The 16,599-nt window shown below is 41.0% G+C and overlaps 1 protein-coding gene across 3 annotated transcripts in view; it reads left to right on the forward strand.

The window, feature by feature from the left end:
• LOC120794095 (disintegrin and metalloproteinase domain-containing protein 12) overlaps window positions 1-16,599 on the forward strand; it is a 74,659-nt gene that overhangs the window by 43,960 nt on the left and 14,100 nt on the right. For all 3 annotated transcript variants that reach the window (XM_040134757.1, XM_040134758.1, XM_040134759.1), the window contains exons 7-12: window positions 4,704-4,769; window positions 5,349-5,420; window positions 5,853-6,022; window positions 7,032-7,116; window positions 9,096-9,244; window positions 16,255-16,432. In XM_040134757.1, the coding sequence (XP_039990691.1) occupies window positions 4,704-4,769; window positions 5,349-5,420; window positions 5,853-6,022; window positions 7,032-7,116; window positions 9,096-9,244; window positions 16,255-16,432 (720 nt within the window). The remainder of the gene's footprint in view (window positions 1-4,703; window positions 4,770-5,348; window positions 5,421-5,852; window positions 6,023-7,031; window positions 7,117-9,095; window positions 9,245-16,254; window positions 16,433-16,599) is intronic.

A 16,599-nucleotide genomic window follows, 5' to 3' on the forward strand; every position in this document is an offset into this window, starting at 1 on the left:
CAAGTTTAAATCTACAGGCTATCAACAGTGCTCATAATAAGTGGTTATAGATAATTGATGGATGTAGTGATGGAAGGATCAATGGTGTTAAGTGGGTCTATCTGTAATCATTTCATTATGTGATTAAATTATGTGTATTTACTGTTATAGCCTGTCTATATAGTGAACCAGCCGTAATCAAGTTGTTTTTATTATTTCTGTCCTTAAGACCCAGAGATGACGGCATTTTTAAGCATTAATATGCCTGGCTAAATTAAGGCATTTAACATGCTTTTTCTATTTTCTCAAATTAAGAGTGCCTCAAGAATGCTTCTTTTTAATGACCAGTTTTTTTTTAGACTCAAGAGCACCTTAAACTTCCCAACATTTCCTGCATTTTAAACTAATTTAGCACTTTGCTTCGGCTTTTATTAGTTTTCCACGTAAATGTTTGAGCTGCTGCTTTAATCACACTGTGCTCTGAAAAGGATGTGAAGACAGTAAAATCATGTATCAAACAGCTGAAGTGAAAAATTACCACTTTCCACATTTATTCTTACCACTTAGTTGTCACAGTTAGAAACTGTGGTACTTAGGTCAATATTTCTTGTTGTAATTTGTATTTGGATTCCAACAGCACAGAATCTGAAAGATTTCTCACCTGATCCCACTTTAAAAAGATCATTTGCAATGTAGATATTGGTAAGTGACCTACTATATCTTTTAGAAGCTACTACTTGTTGAATTATTCAGTCATTCCTTCCATCTGATCTGATGGTCTCCATTAGTGATCTGGAGTGTATGGAGAGCGGAGGTTGATGAACGCACGTGGAAAGTACATTGGCTGCTAAGTGGCAACATTTGCTCTGAACACGAGATCAGACTGCAGGCTTGATCGTGCCTCCAGCTGGACCTGTTCATCCAGAGTTAAACAGATTGCTTTTGAGAAACCCCACCCCATCCAACACCCTGCACAGAACCTCACTACCACACTGTTCATCGGGATAATTCATAAGGGCCATGGCCTCAGGGAGTCTGTAATCTCATAGGAATTGGGCTTTAAAGATGATGTGTGCTAATAAGTGGAAAACACAGACTCTACTGATCTCTATCTTACTGGTGAGGGATGGCAGGAGTGGACGAACATAGGTAATTTATCAGGTCAATACAAAGAGAGAGAGATTGGTGGTGTAAAAGATGAAACAGATGTTCCAGGACTCTGAAGGAGGATAAGCACACACATAAAATTGGGATGCAGCATGAGTGTGAGGGACTTTCCATTTTCTTAAAACTGATTTTTATATTTAACATTGTTTAATCATTTCATTAAGCGTATACTGAGATTGAGGGTGTTTTTGGGGAGCAGGCCAAACATAGGGCTGTGCTGGCCAAAACATCTTTTCACATTATTAGTTTTTATTTATTAATGCAGTAAGAGGGATTTTTTTTAATTTATTTATTTTTTTATTGTCCTGTTTGATTCCTGTTGATGATTATAGTGCTGGCTTCAGTGGCAACTAATGTCTTTGGTGTTAAGGGAGCTGCAAAGATTCAGCAGACACAAACAAATCCTGACAACAGCAAAATGCAGAAGTTCCTGCCTGGCAGAAACAGAGGGGGAATAATTTAACAAAAGAAGAAAAGAGAGGCTCAACTTGGTGATTAATAACAGTGTGAAAAGTATGGTTTAATTCTCCTGCATATGAGTTTTTTCAGTATTTTTAAAATACTATGTCCCTTCCCCTACTAACACTGCAAGATATGTCAGAGTTAGAAGGGAAAATATCTCTACTAAGTGAAGACAGATGTGGTTTATAACGGAGGTGGTTAAACATGGTAATCCCATAGGTGACTTAAAAAGTGAAAACAGATAAGATAGGGAAGGAAAATTTCAAAAAATAGTTACTTGTAACCACAGGGGCTTGAGGTCCTGAAAGAGAATTAAAGAGAAGGTACACCAAAAAATGACAATATAATCAGGACTTGGTGGCATGAATGCAAGCTCCCCTCAGCTTGTTTCACAGGGGCACCGAGGTGTGCTGCTCCTTTGATAAGCTGCGATATGCCCTGCTTGAGAGCGTAAGGATAAAGTGACGTGTTGGCAGAGTGTCACTGGATGATGAGAGTCAGATGGGGTGGAGGAGGGTACAGAGATGTGATGGCTAGCTGACAGGAGCTGCACATCAGAAACATAAGTTCTTGCAAATTTCTTTTGTCACTAGATGAAAATGTGGCCGTCCAGGATTTAAAATCTGAAAACATGCAATGGCATTTTGAGAGCGACTTTTCTTCCATGGTTGAAACAGGAATATTGGGGCGGAACATAATATGTGGAGGGATAGTTTCTGCAGAGGCCTATAATGCATATGGATTGAAAGAACTCAGAACAGATGGATGTGAGTCTAAACAAAATAGCATTTGAGCACAGAGGTCCATTGTGTTGTGTATGGTGTGTGGTGAAGTGAATCTAATCACAAATGTTGTTCAGTTTTCATCTTCATCCACACCTGAGCCAGAGCCATTTGCTTAATGAAGACGTTGTTGAAAGCTCTGAGGCTAGTAAGCAGGCCTTTTTTTCTCCTCTTCACCATATAAATTGTATAAGAACACTGGCCTCTTTCTTCACCTCTGATATTGAAGCAGCAGTCGTGTGTAAAACATTATCTACAGGAAGAAGAGGAAAAATATTTTGTTCTTGTTTTCCATTTATGTGAAGTTGAAGCCTTAAATGTTTAGGAGGTTAAAATATTTCAAGATGTAAATAGTAGATTTCTTTTATATCCATGTAATGAATTGGATGCGAAAACCAATATTTTCCAGTGGTATTTTCAGTTTTATAGAGACAGTAAAAAAAAATGTTGTAAATTAAGCATTATATATCTATAACCTATATCTCTAACTCTTTGGATTCTATTCAAGATACAGGGATTCTCTGAGTTTACTGCACGTAGTGTTCATGCGTGGGTTTCCTCTCCAGTGGCCTCCTAGAGACTTGGTAATCATCATAGGGGTGCATTTAGAGCACACTTGCCCATCCTGGCTTATCTATGGAGGAGGCAGATAAGAGCAGAGAGGATCCAGGCTGCCAGGCCAGCAAGGATAAAGAGGCTCAGATTGAAAGAGGGCCATGGTGCGAAGGCAGAACACTTAGCCAGCAGGATACTATAGGATCTACGAGTCTGTGAGTGGAAAGAGCGATCTTGTGTGCATGTGTGTGTGTGTAAGTGTGTGCAGGTGAAACAGGCTCTAGCTCAATGCGTGGCGAAGTGAGTGAGTTGCTTCCCACATACAGCATGAGAGCAGCAGCTGCTCTATGGCAAGGGGCTGTATTTGTCTTTGCATGGAAATGCCCTTAATCAGTATCATCTCCATACTCTCTATCTTACTTATTTTCCTATATACAGTATCTTTTAAGTTTTTTTCTGATTTGTGAATTTTTAAAATAATTTAGCTGTTGTTTATTCACTTTTGCAGCCATTATATTTTTACCCTTGCTAGCGGCATAGCTGTAGGGATGGCAATGTCTGTCGGGCATGTCCACTTTGGTCTGGACTGATTTATCTCAACAACTACTAAATGGATGTTGCCATGAAATTTTGTTCAGACGTTTATAGTCCCCAGAGGCTGAATCTTAATGACTTTAGTGATATCCTGACTTTTCCTCTAGTGCTGTTATCAGGTCAAAATCTTAATTTGTCCAGTATGCTGGTTTATGACCAAATATTTGCAAAAGTAATGACATTCCCATCAGCATCAGTTGTATTTGTGTTTGGTGCTAATTGACAACGTTGAGCATGCTAACATGTTGAACTATGATGGTTAACATGGAAAACACATCTGCTTAGCATCATTAGCATATAGCTCAAAGCACGATGTTGCTGGTAGCATGGCTGTAGACTCTTGTTGTTTGTATTATTTATATTTACTGTTTTTTAATTTGACATGTGAAACTCCACTTCTGTGTCAAAATCTATGTGCCACATAGACCCAAAGACATGGACCTTTTATTTGAGATCTGCTCAAAGTTCCCCATTCAATAAACATTTTGTTTGGTTTGTCATAATTCATTGTACCTAATTCTTCCCACTCGTTCAAAAGAGGTTGGACTGTGATAGGCTTTGACCCTGCACACCAAGGGAGGTTAATGTACAACAAATGAGAACTTTTTTTGAAAATTTTTTGAAAACTTCTAATCTTCAGTTTGAACCAGATTGCTTCTATTTGGTGATACGCTCATTTGTGTAAATTTTGCAGAGAAAAGCAGAGGGTGCAAGAATTTTATATACTGTGTGCCCAACGATGCTGACACCTTTATCTAAACAGTGATTTATAAGTTAATAAGCTGGTTCCTGTAGAGTGTTATCAGACGTTTGTGTCACCTTAGTGGCTCTTATTGCGTCAGACTCAAAGAGTAGCTGATTACTTTGTGCTGATTCTGACTTCTGCCGCCTTTTGTTTAGAGTGTAGTACAGGTAAAAAGCCATATGGAGTGGCCATCTGCTACATTTAGGCTGCTCTTTCTTTCTAATGTCCTTCCTCTTCTCTCTACACTCTCTTCTCCTCCTCCTCTCTCATCAATTCTTGCTTTATCACTTTGTCAATTCCCCCCTCTGTTCCCTCTCCCATTTTCCGCTCTTTCATGCCTCCATGTCACTTAACCCCCCTTTTTTCTTTGTTTCTTTCTCCCTCACACCCACCTATTCCCTGTCCACTCCCTTTCGCAGCACAAACGCCATGCGCAGACTACAACCAAGTATGTGGAACTAATCATCGTGGCTGACAACAGGGAGGTAAGCAAAGGTCACACAGTCTTAACCTTGTCACCCTCTGCTGCCATATCCCACAGGAAAGGGGCTCAGAGGTCACATATTTAACTGCCCCTACATCCCCTTGAGACACAGATACAGTACAGCTACATCCCTCTGTATATATCATTTGACCACTTGACTCACAAATGAGACGTTTCCATTATGTGCGCTCTGAATTGTCTCAAAACTCAGACTTAAGATCCTAAAGAGGCCTAGGAGAAGAAAGTGGTGCTCAGTGACATGAGGCATATAGGTCAATGTCACAAGCTTTAGAGCCACAGAGACTGAATAAATGCTAGATATAAGACCTGGTGGCTGAGGTTATCTCTTTAGCCTAAGCTCCACTGAGGATCTCTTTGATGATAACAGCTACAGCAGAAGCGCCAGTGGAATTAACGTGATAGTGATTGTAGCACAGCTCCAAGACACCCTGTGAAGAACTTTCTAGAGCTGACACAATGTTACTATGTCCCAGATGGTGTCTTTGATGATAATCAACTTTCAAGAGCATGGATCACCCCTTTCTCTCTTTATCCTGTTCTGTATGGGTGCGTTGTTCAGTTTCAGAAGCAAGGCAAGGACATGGATAAGGTCAAGCAGCGGCTGGCTGAGATCGCCAATTACGTGGACAAGGTAACAATCAAATCAACGGAGGGAATGTGGTGTTGGATCGTGATTTATTAGAGGTCATATCAAGCCTGGTGAGAATTAACCAACCTGTGAGCAGAGGCTGATTGGATTAAGAATTGATGATCAATTCTATAACTCGAATGAGAAATGTTGTGAAGAGGCCGCCGTAATAAAACATGCCGTAGGTGGTGGTTTAATAAAACAGAAGCGAAAGATGATTTATTCATTCAAAAGTTGTACGTTGATTAATGTTTAACGATTTATTCAGAGCTACTCATCATTTTAAAGTGGCTATTTAATAGCATTTGTATTTTCATAGGTAATCCAAAGTGAAGAGAGTAACGGAAATGTTAAGAGAAACAGATCTTAAGCCCTTAGCCTGAATCAACATCTTTCTTGCTACCTACAACACCCCACCTCCCCCTCAACCCTCAGTTCTACAGGGCTTTGAATATCCGAGTGGCTCTGGTGGGCTTGGAGGTGTGGAACGATGTGGACAGGTGTCCCATCACCCAAGACCCTTTCACAACTTTGCACGAGTTCCTTGACTGGAGGAAGGTCAAGTTGCTGCCTCAGAAGCCGCACGACAATGCCCAGCTAATCAGGTAGATCTCTTTTTGTAGCATTCACATGTAATAGTGGTGTTTCAAATAGAGGCATCTACTGTTTGAAAGGTATGGATTTATTCCAAAATAATTGAAAGCACAAAATTAAAACAAATTATATGGTAGTTTCTGGGGTGGTGTTTGGGTTTTATTCATTCCAAGCAAAATGTAATATTATATTTTGTAGTATGACCTTCGGTTCCTTTTGAGGTACTCTCAAAGGTACCCGTCGGTGTAGATTTTTCACAACCAACAGAAATGGTTTGTTTCACCAGTAAAAATTTCCTACCTCATAAAACATTTGCAAAACCTTTTTTTGAATCAGTCTGAGCCATTTGCATGCTGTGAAAGCCTCATGAGATGCTAACAAAATGCTGACTGCCGACAAAATGCTAAGAAAATACACATCTTTTTTTTTTTTTAAAAACAAAACGAACATTTTATCATCATCTCATTTTTGGTTAAAATGACAAAGTGCGTAAGTTTTACCATCCACTACTGGTGTAGATACTAGTTTACCTTTGAATACGGACAGAGGAATTTATTTAGCTTTGCAGAAAGACTAAATATTTCATTTATACATGGTCGTGGAGATAATGCGAACAAGGAGATGAGACGGTCGGTCGGTCGGTCAGTCCATCACTTTACTAACACACTAAATTAAGATGTGTTGGCATTTACCTCAAGCATCACCATGCCCACATACAGCCTCACAGCCAGTGTGAGGCTGCACAGCCTGGCTGTAGTTCTCTTTGTTCTCTAATAACAAATTAGACTATTTTTATATGACGGCCTATTAGAAACCAATGAAATGTTTCCTGCCCATGTAAGAAAGTCCTAAAATACATTAGCTTTGAAATGCTCACCTAACACTAGAACCTTCTGCTGTCATCACAACATTGCTCTACAGTGCCACTAAGTGGCTCCTGGTAACCTCTACCTTGAGAGTTGAATTGTGGAGACATACTGTATGCTTATGATGCGGTAACCTCTGTCTTTCCCGTTTTAGTGGGGTGTATTTCCAGGGCACCACCATTGGTATGGCACCCATCATGAGTATGTGCACAGCAGAGCAATCGGGGGGAATCGTCATGGTATGTTAATGTGCTACAGAATGTATACATCTTCACATACTTTCACACCATCTTAAAGTGAAGCAAAGCAAAATAAATAATGTGTTGTAATGCTGACTTCTAGAAAGGGAAACTAGACTTATTTTATCCTTTCGTTCTTCCTCTTCCCCTCTCCACTCTTTCCCTTTCTCCATCTTTCTCCTGTCTGACATAATACTTTCGTATTTCTCAGCTGAGTCTTCTGTGTAAGGGTTGAGCTGAGGATTCCGGAGTTGATATTAACCAGTATTAACTTCAGGGCACATACATCATTGAGTCTTTTTCCAGGAAGGCCAAATGGAGGGTATGCGTAGTACCCTCCACTTCGTGCTGATAAATCACAGTGTGTATTGATTACATTAGTGGAAACCTTTGCCTCTTAATGAGGTGCAACAAATGAGAGAATATAAGGGTACAGCGTATCAAAGCCTGAATGAAAATGCAGTGGCATGTCGTAACTGATCACCCATTACAGAACTGCAACCCTATACTATGTGCGCAAGTCATGTTGTATTTGTGCAAGTCATGCTATAATTTTATACTCTCTGCGTCTGAGTGGCTATTTGTCTTGGGGCCTGGCTGGCTTGTGGTAAGGTTTATAGCCAGTCCCCAGATGGTTCTTCACTCTTGTCGTCCCAGATGGTAAAATGGAGACTTGGTCATTATCATAAAGCTGTACATACACACATTCATCAGGTCACAGACATAAAGGATCAGTTTTAAACCGCCAACTCTTCTGCTGGGCAAATCACAACCCTGTTGTCTCAGTTGTCTCCCTTCGTTTACAGAGTACCTTTGAACGCATGAGTTGACTTCCCCTGTGGGTCTCAATGTTATTTTCCTGGCCAGTTAAATCTTACACATCCATTATCAGACCATCTGGAATCTCCATTTAGCAGCCCCGAATGTTACATTAATTTCATTGGTGTGGTAGAACAAACAGAGACAGTGGCATGCAGTGCCCTCTTGAGCAATTCAGCTTCATCAGTTGCTAAAGGTGTCTGGGTTTTTCCAGGAAACAGAATCAGCGGGTTGCTCCTGCATGATTCCAGGCTGCGCAGTCGGATCGCAGTAAGTGCTGATGGCTGATGACTGTTACTTTCAACAGCCCCCAGCAGAGCAGTTTATCAATCTAGGCTCAACTTGCACAGCACTACTGAAAGACTCCAGAGACGAGCTGCTCTGATGCACAGGTCTGCATCCATGAAGAGCTGATAGCTGCCGCTGCAACATTGTTTATCCAGCCTCTTCATGTGTTCATTTTTTTTTTAAACACCTCGAAGGAAATTTTGGTACCTCCAGCCAACAGCAGCTTTCAGTTTGTGTGTTACTCTTGCTTTATCTTCACACTGTTCTTAATTTCTGTTATCTTAACCTGATTGGCTGTGTGATTTTCAAGCTGTCCTTTGCAAGTTTATCTCTATCTTTCGACCTTTTTGCTAGCTTTGTTCAGAGGACGTTCATGTCTTTATTTATGAGAATGAAAACAGCACATCTGGCTCTGTCAAGTGTGCAGAGCAAGCTGAATGTGACAGCCCGCAGTCTGCTGTTTTCATTCCTCATTACAGTGCCACACCATCGAGCAGTGGAAACGCTCTGATAAGAGAGATCCAACAGCATTGTTTGTAATCTTGGCAATATGCAATTACACTCACTTGTTTTGAGTAATGTTTCTCCAGTGGGTCCTGACTGGAACAACAATTTGGCCAACATAAAATTTTTTATGATTTGTTATTTTCCTCAGGGTTAGTAATCAGAAATGTCTGTTTTTAATTAGCTTTTGTTTGCTGCAACAGAACTGTAAACTAAACAACTTTTATCATGGGATGTTGCTTGTAACATCATTTCTAGCCTAGAAATATACTCGATGAATATACTCGATAAAACTAAAGAGGTTTTATATTAAATATTGAGATGTAAATGGCAATTTCAGTTTCTGCATGACTGATCTTTTTTTGTAGGACCATTCAGACAACCCCCTAGGCGCTGCTGTCACTCTGGCCCATGAGCTCGGACACAACTTTGGAATGAACCATGACACGCCAGAAAGGGGGTGTGGCTGCAGGGTGACAGTGGATCGTGGAGGCTGCATCATGACTCCCTCCACCGGGTGAGTCACAGCGTTTATCTTGACAATTAAGATTATAGATATACAATATAGCTGACTCTTTACTCCTTACTGCAACATCCAGGATTGCAGGAGTTTTGTTTCAGCTAGTTGGCCTTCATCAGCCCCAGGACATACGCCATCATTCACTGTTTCAGTGTACTCCAGAGAGGGCCCTTCTGGTTATGCTTTAAAAATGATGTCTAACTCAAAAACCACCCGAAATGCATCATCATGATGTAAAGCCATTATAAACTTTAAATTAATTTTGTCACTTATTAAGTATAGCAGGTGTTATTCAAATAGCCCAGATTGTGATCATATGTAAACATTATTCCACATGCTGTCCTTCTGTAATGTATTGTCTGTCAAGCAGTAAGTAAATGATGCTGTTCAAGTGTCCGGCCGTTGGGTTTATGGCAGATCCAACAGCTGTGCTAATGCCCTGAGGCAACATGAATCATTCTGAGTAAGAAGCCACTGGTTCAGTGGCAGCGCATGGCCAAAACAGCAGAGTTTCACTTATACCAAAACAATGTAGCTGATCTCCAGTAGACTAAAGAAAACAGTTCAGAAAGTGTTTATTGCACATGAGACGCATCTAATAACATATCAAGTCAGAGGTGTAGTTATTGAATAAGTGCTCACCAAGAATTGTAATGTCTGACATCTTGTAGTAGACCGAGCAGAGGGAAAGGGATGTTCTGGGTGGAAACAGTGGGTATCAGTTCAAGCCAAGGTCCAGTGGTCTGTGGGAGCCTCAGACTGGTGTTTATGCTGGAAACATCCCTCCGTATTTGGTTTGGACCAGATTCATGAAAAACAGGGTAACACTATTCCTGATTATAGACTTAAAAAACAACACAGCAGTAAAATGTAGATTTATATTTAACACTGATCCAGAGTATCTCTGGTCACGGACTTTGTCCAAAAATGGCAACACAATGAACATACAAAAAGAGAAAAAAATGTTTGTTGAAACAGGAATAAAATAGCTTTGTCTTTCCACCTTTTCCTACTCTGTCTTTCTGCCTTACTCATTTTCTTCCACATTCACAGACAGTTAGAGTGATGCTATTTTTTGATATACATGCAACTTTAATGTAGAAAAATCTCTCTGCAGCTCCAAATAAATAGTTAAATGCATCTGAAAACCGTCCATTATACAGTTTTTATGTAGGGAAAACTTATCACCTCGCCCTTAAAATATCTGAACCTGACGTTGTACGTAGAAGTGACGAACATCTCTAAATGTGAAAAAATGTTGTTTGTACCAAACATAGACTAGTGACAAATAAAATAAGACATGAATATTTAATTTTTTGTTCTGCTTTCCACAGAGACTGTGTGCTTTTTTCATCCCAGCTGACAAAGGAAAGAAATGATCTAGTCCTTGGTTTCAAAATAATCCCCTCTACACCTCCTTATTGCTCCATATTGCTGCTCTGCTATTTAATCCAGGATTAAGGAAGCAATACATTTAAATAAGGATGTTTAGGAACTCTATATTCCCTCATTCTACTTCCTCAGCTAATTCCAGGTCAGCACCATATGCTCGGCCTGAGGCGGTACTACAACTCTCATAGGTCCAGCCCTCGCAGTTCCATGCTTTAAAACTCCACGTGGCCACACACGGGCTCTGCTGCAATCATCTGAATGTTGTACGTCATCCAGCAGCTACAGTTATTGGTTTTTTACATTGACCGTCTTGTTTTTCTAGGAGGGCACCCAGCTCTTTTCAAAGCACAATGTGACTATACAGAATGGCTCCTCACAAGGCCAAGGCTTGAATGAGCAGGTACAAAGGACCCAATGATTACCAGCCCCTGCATTCAGTAACTGAAAGTACTGGCAAAACTCACCAACACTCAGTCGGTGAGGAGTACCTGATTTGTTTTTGCAGTTATGACTGATCTTTCATTTTCCTCAAATAGAGTACAGGAATTTCTTCATTGTCACTGCTACAGTATGTACAAACAGATACCCATTATTAAGCTCTTATAGACTTGCTGTGGCTCCAGAAACTGAGCTGAGGAGATAAGGAGATCCAGTTCATCATTATTATACAGGACTTGGGGGTTTGGGGTAGATGGTGGGGGGCAGTAAAACTGTAAGCTGTCCAAGTGCCAGCTGCACATCTGGACAGGGCACCGCTTGTTTTCTGTTCACACTGGTCACGGCCAATTGTCGCATCCATCTCTCCATCTCCCCATTAGCTCTAAATTAGAACAGGCTGGTGTGTCTCATCTTTTGAGATTATATTACCTTAAAACAGACATGCAGGAACACACCCACAGCAATTCAATAGACACAGGACCACACATGTGCACAAAAATATGTACATTAGAAATCCATCTCTCCGAGAGACTAAAGGAGGAACTCCACAGAGTTTTGTGCTTGGTCCACTTTCTTCAGTTCCATTGTGCCCTATCTTTAAGGTCGATGGTCTGCTTTAAGACTTGTTTACTATTGTTCTGATGGTCTGCTTGCTCGGTTCTTTCATGAACAAAGTTTGGCTGTGTTTGAGGTAGAAAATGGCCAAAATTCCAGTGTGAAAGTCCTCAAAATGATCTACCAAACTTGTGTCATGGAGCTGGTTTCCAGATGTTTGCAGATGATACTGTCGTTTATGTTTTTGGTAGACTATTACCTATTTGCACAAAATTTTGTGCAAATAGGTAGTGCACAAAATGAAAAGGTTGCAACATTTAAACAGCATGGTTTGATTTTTTTAATTTGTAATGCAAATTTGTTTCATTAGTTAGAACATTATAAATATTCTACAAATTCCATGATATATAATACGTATATCATATGTACTGTATATCATACAGTCACTTGCCATCTAAGTCGGTCACACGAGCTGAGCTGGACAGATAGACTCCAGGATGCCTTATTCAGGCAGGATACATTTACTAATGCGTCATGTCCCGAGTAAGATGATGACTATAGAGCAGTATAACAGAGACTGATGTATTTCTCTTGTCATAAAATGATCAGGAATCACAGGAAGTGAGGCAGTGTCCAAGGCATGCCATTGAAATATGACCCGTGACCCACTGAAGAACAGGAACTCTCTAGTATGCCTTGTTTAATTGGGTCCATAGGGAAATCAATGTGGAAATGCTTTTCAGTATCTACAACATAGGGCAGACTGCCAGGCACCAAAGGCCATAACAGATCATATCACCTAATGTCATCGCCCAGAGTTTGGGCTCTATGTGCACAAAGGAAGCTGTAAAATTAATAGTAAATGTGTAGTGAAGCGCGTATTAAATATTTGTCATAGTCAAAGTTGTAAAAGTCAGGTTTGAATTAGCTTTTATTCACATTTGTGCCAGCAGATCAAAGTCTTCCAAAATGTAATAAAACTGTGATAACAAAAAGAAGATAGGGTCACAGTCAGTATTTGCACATTTTCTAGGCTATTTTCTCTGAAAATGTTCTCACCATTTCAAGGATGGTGGAAAATGTTTTGGCAGATGCGTCACTGGAAGGGCTGGCAAATCTGATTCATAGCCTGATCATTGTTTTATGGCTGAAGGGATGTGACATAAACTGGCTGTGTAGGATATGCTGGATGGGTTTCCCGGTGTCTCTGTGATCTGAACCAGAAGGACAGACAGGCTAGGAGGAGAGAGAGCCCTGCCCAGCTCAATTTGACCTGTAAAGTTTTTTTGAATATGAATGCTCTATACTATGCTTTTTTTTTTTTTAATCGAACCACATAATTGAGCACAAGTGTCATCGGGCAATGCAGAAAGTATAAAACTGCACAAGTTTATTGAGATAAAATAATTTTGCTGCTTCTCTGGATGTCTGGCCAAAGAATTTCTGTCTTGAATCCATTTTTGTTTAATAAAACTGGAGTCTTTAAATCAGATTGACAAGGTAGGTCAGACAAACAGCAGGCCAAAGGAAAGTAGAGACACAACAAAAGAAACTGAGCCAAAAGAAATATGTCGTTTTGGTTGTGAACTGTCAGAGGTTCCATTTAATCCACTTTTTTATGTTTCAGTGATGACTTCTTTGCTAACTCTCTACAAAAATTTGGGTTACCTGTCACATCTCATCTACCCTCTTGTTGAAGCAGCGGGGCTGTGAGATGTTTGAAAAACTCCATCTCTGTAGTATTTTCACAATGAGGGGAAGATCATAGAGGCATGTAATAGATCTGGGAATGATTCCTTATCACCAGACCTCCCACTGATCCATTCAAGCCTTGTTTGGCCATTGCTGCAGCTTAGTTGCAGTGATTGCTTTCTACACTCTTATCAACCATCAGCTGCGGTACCTCTGCGGCTTAGGAGCCAACTGTCAAACGCTGACTGTAGGTTAGAGATGAACAAAATAACAGAGTAGAATTGATCTCTTAATGGAACTGAAGCACGACCAGGTGGAAAACAATGCTGCAGTATAAGACAGAAAAAAAGAGAAGTCTTATAGACCAGGCAGAGGTGAACACGGCTCATCATTTGTAAAACCATAACAGGATTAGAAGAAGCCCAAAGGTCACAGAGTCATACTGGGTCTCTTCTTTTAAGGTGGTGGCCCAGACTCCCAGGGGATGAGTGCTTGTCTGCAGTGTCCTTAGATCACCATGAGCCCCAGATGTGCACACTGTTACTGGCCCTGGCACTGCTTTACTAGCTCTGGGGAATGCAGCTGCTAAATGCCATAGACTGTAATTCATCGGTGCCTCTGCCTTTACACAGTCATTATTCCTCCTCCCACCCTCAGACTCTTGCAGGATAGACCAATTATTTCTGTATTGCCTCTCATAAAGAACAGCTGGATGCTGCTCATGTATCTCAGAGTTACCAAAAAAAGAAAAGAAAAAAAAAAAAAAAACAAGGATGTGAATGTTTTTCATGCATTGCATTGGCTGGTAACTGAGGAGCAGGGCTGATTTCATGGAAACTGAATGAACTGCAACTTGAGCAAGCAATTTTGGCTCAGGCTTTGGGGGCAAAAAGGAAATCAACAACAGCAGTTGCTAAGCAAGTGGCCTGCCTATTGATGAACAGCAGCCTTGACAGCTGTTCATCATAGCAGGATCCCCTGAGGAGGACAGAGAGGAGGAGAAAAAGAGGGTGCAATTATGGCTGTTATTACAGCTTTCCTTATTGCCCTTTCCTTTTGCCATTTAATTTTCCTACAATTCTACTTTGATCTTTTGCTTTAATCCAGAGTGTCCAGAGATCTGCTTCGAGGTACCCCACTTTCACCAAACACAACCTCTGGATATCACTGACGTTAGAGAGCAACGGGCTGTATGTTTGCGTGGTGGGGGGTCAGCAGCAGGAGCTGATGTAAGCCGCCTCCACACATGACGGAAATCAAAGGCAAGCCGAGAATGAGGTCATGTCAAAGCATTCACAGAGTGTCATGACATATTTAGAGCCATATTAGATGTGAAACCCAATCAGAGAAAAACACAGTTTGAAAGAGCTGTCGACATTGAGCTACATAGAAATGCTTCCTTCCCAGAAAGGAAAAACTCGTAATAGAAAGTGGTTATTTTATAGCTTCTATATCAATACAGCCAGTGGGTCTGAGTTCAAGGCTCAATATCATAGCTGAAAAGAAATCGACAACTCCAACACATTTAAAGTCATGTTTCACTCAAAAAAACATCTCATTGAGTTGCATTTATCGGAGTGCCAAGGACCTTTACGTGACTAAGTTACCCCATGATGCCACAGAAGCTCAGGCTGAATATGAACTGGCCCTTATGCACAAGCTGCTCTTGAAATATGCGTATTGAAAGGTTTGTAGACATTACCATTCTGCTACAACCATAACACGTTTGCTGTCTTCTCAACACTGTCATTCTCTAGACCAGAAACACTTCACAAGCCAACTAGCCAATTTACCGTGCTGTCATTTGGGAAAATGACAGTACAATATGCGCTGAATATATGGAATGTGTTTGAATTATTCTGTTGACAGTTTGCTTATCTGGACTTCCCTTCTCCTGACAACCAGCTGTTGGGTGGATTGCGGCTGCTTTTGCCGGGTGCATGCTCGGTTTGTTTATTATCCCGACTGCAGCAGAGTTAGCACTCTTCCTCACTTCTGTGACGGGAAAAGTCTCACTGACCCATGCAAAGGAAAGAACATCAAACCATGTGAGCCCACAGGCCCCAACAGGCTAGTGGGTGGCAGGGTTTGTAGAGGTGTAAAAGTATGATTGATGGCATACTTCACAACATACGTTTCAAAAAGTCAAGTGCCCTTCAGAGAGCCTGTTGAAAGAAACATTTGGGCATCTAAGTTGAGCTGGATCTCCCACTTCTTGTCTCATGCATGCACTCATCTGTGTGCACAAAGTCAAGCACAGATTGTGAATATTACATACAGATTCATCCATTCTAGCCTCGTTGTGCTGAATTTTATGGTGTGGGTGGAGGTATTAAAAACCTCCATATGGTGCTTTTTTTTATCAAGAGCCACACAGAGAACAAGATACAATCTGCACACATTCGTGCACTTTACACACAAACACGCACACTCGCGCACACACGCTGTCATCTAAGGCACTATATTATCACAGAAAAACTCAATAAAGCCACATGAGGTCTTTAACAAAGCTTTTGGCAGACAGAACCCTGGGCTGTGTGCTTTCCCCATGGAGCAGACCACCCTCTCTGTCCGCTCCAAAAACAATATTAAAAACATACCATACCCCCATCTCCCAAATTTATGGGTGTTGCAAGGCTTGCAAAGGAAGCGCTTTTTGGTTAGAATTTTTATGATTCCCTGTCTCGTAAAATACGTCTTATCAGATCTCCCTCTCTCCATGGAGGGAGAAGTCACTGGAGCCCTGTGCTGTATGCATGCTGATGGAGCTTCGGAGAGATTGCTCAGCTCTAGTGGGTTAACTGATTTTTTTTGATGAGCAGCAATTAGCTCTGATTACATCAGACTGAAGAGGGCTCTTGCGGGGCATCACTGTCGTCTTCCTCCTCTTACTGTTTGTGTCGCTCACAAAGCATTTCTTTCGCTCACAGGTATCCGTTCCCGACAGTTTTCAGCAGCTGCAGCAAGAAGGACCTGACAGCCAGTTTTGAAAAAGGCGTCGGGATGTGTCTGTTTAACATGCCTGAGGTCAAGGTGCTCTATGGTGGGCAGAAATGTGGCAACGGCTATGTGGAGGAGGGAGAGGAGTGTGACTGTGGAGAACAGGAGGTGAGAGTGCTATAGGTCATGTTAAACTGACTTTCTTTTTATATCCAGACCTCCTTCAGTTCTTCAGCAGACTTGTTTTGTTTTACGGCCCTTCTGTCAAAATTTGAAATCTCCTTCTCGACTGCTACCCATAAGTCATTCTTAATTATATTTCCCAAATTTGGGAA

Source organism: Xiphias gladius, chromosome 9, assembly GCF_016859285.1.
Source record: "Xiphias gladius isolate SHS-SW01 ecotype Sanya breed wild chromosome 9, ASM1685928v1, whole genome shotgun sequence".
Taxonomy (NCBI): Eukaryota; Metazoa; Chordata; class Actinopteri; order Istiophoriformes; family Xiphiidae; genus Xiphias; species Xiphias gladius.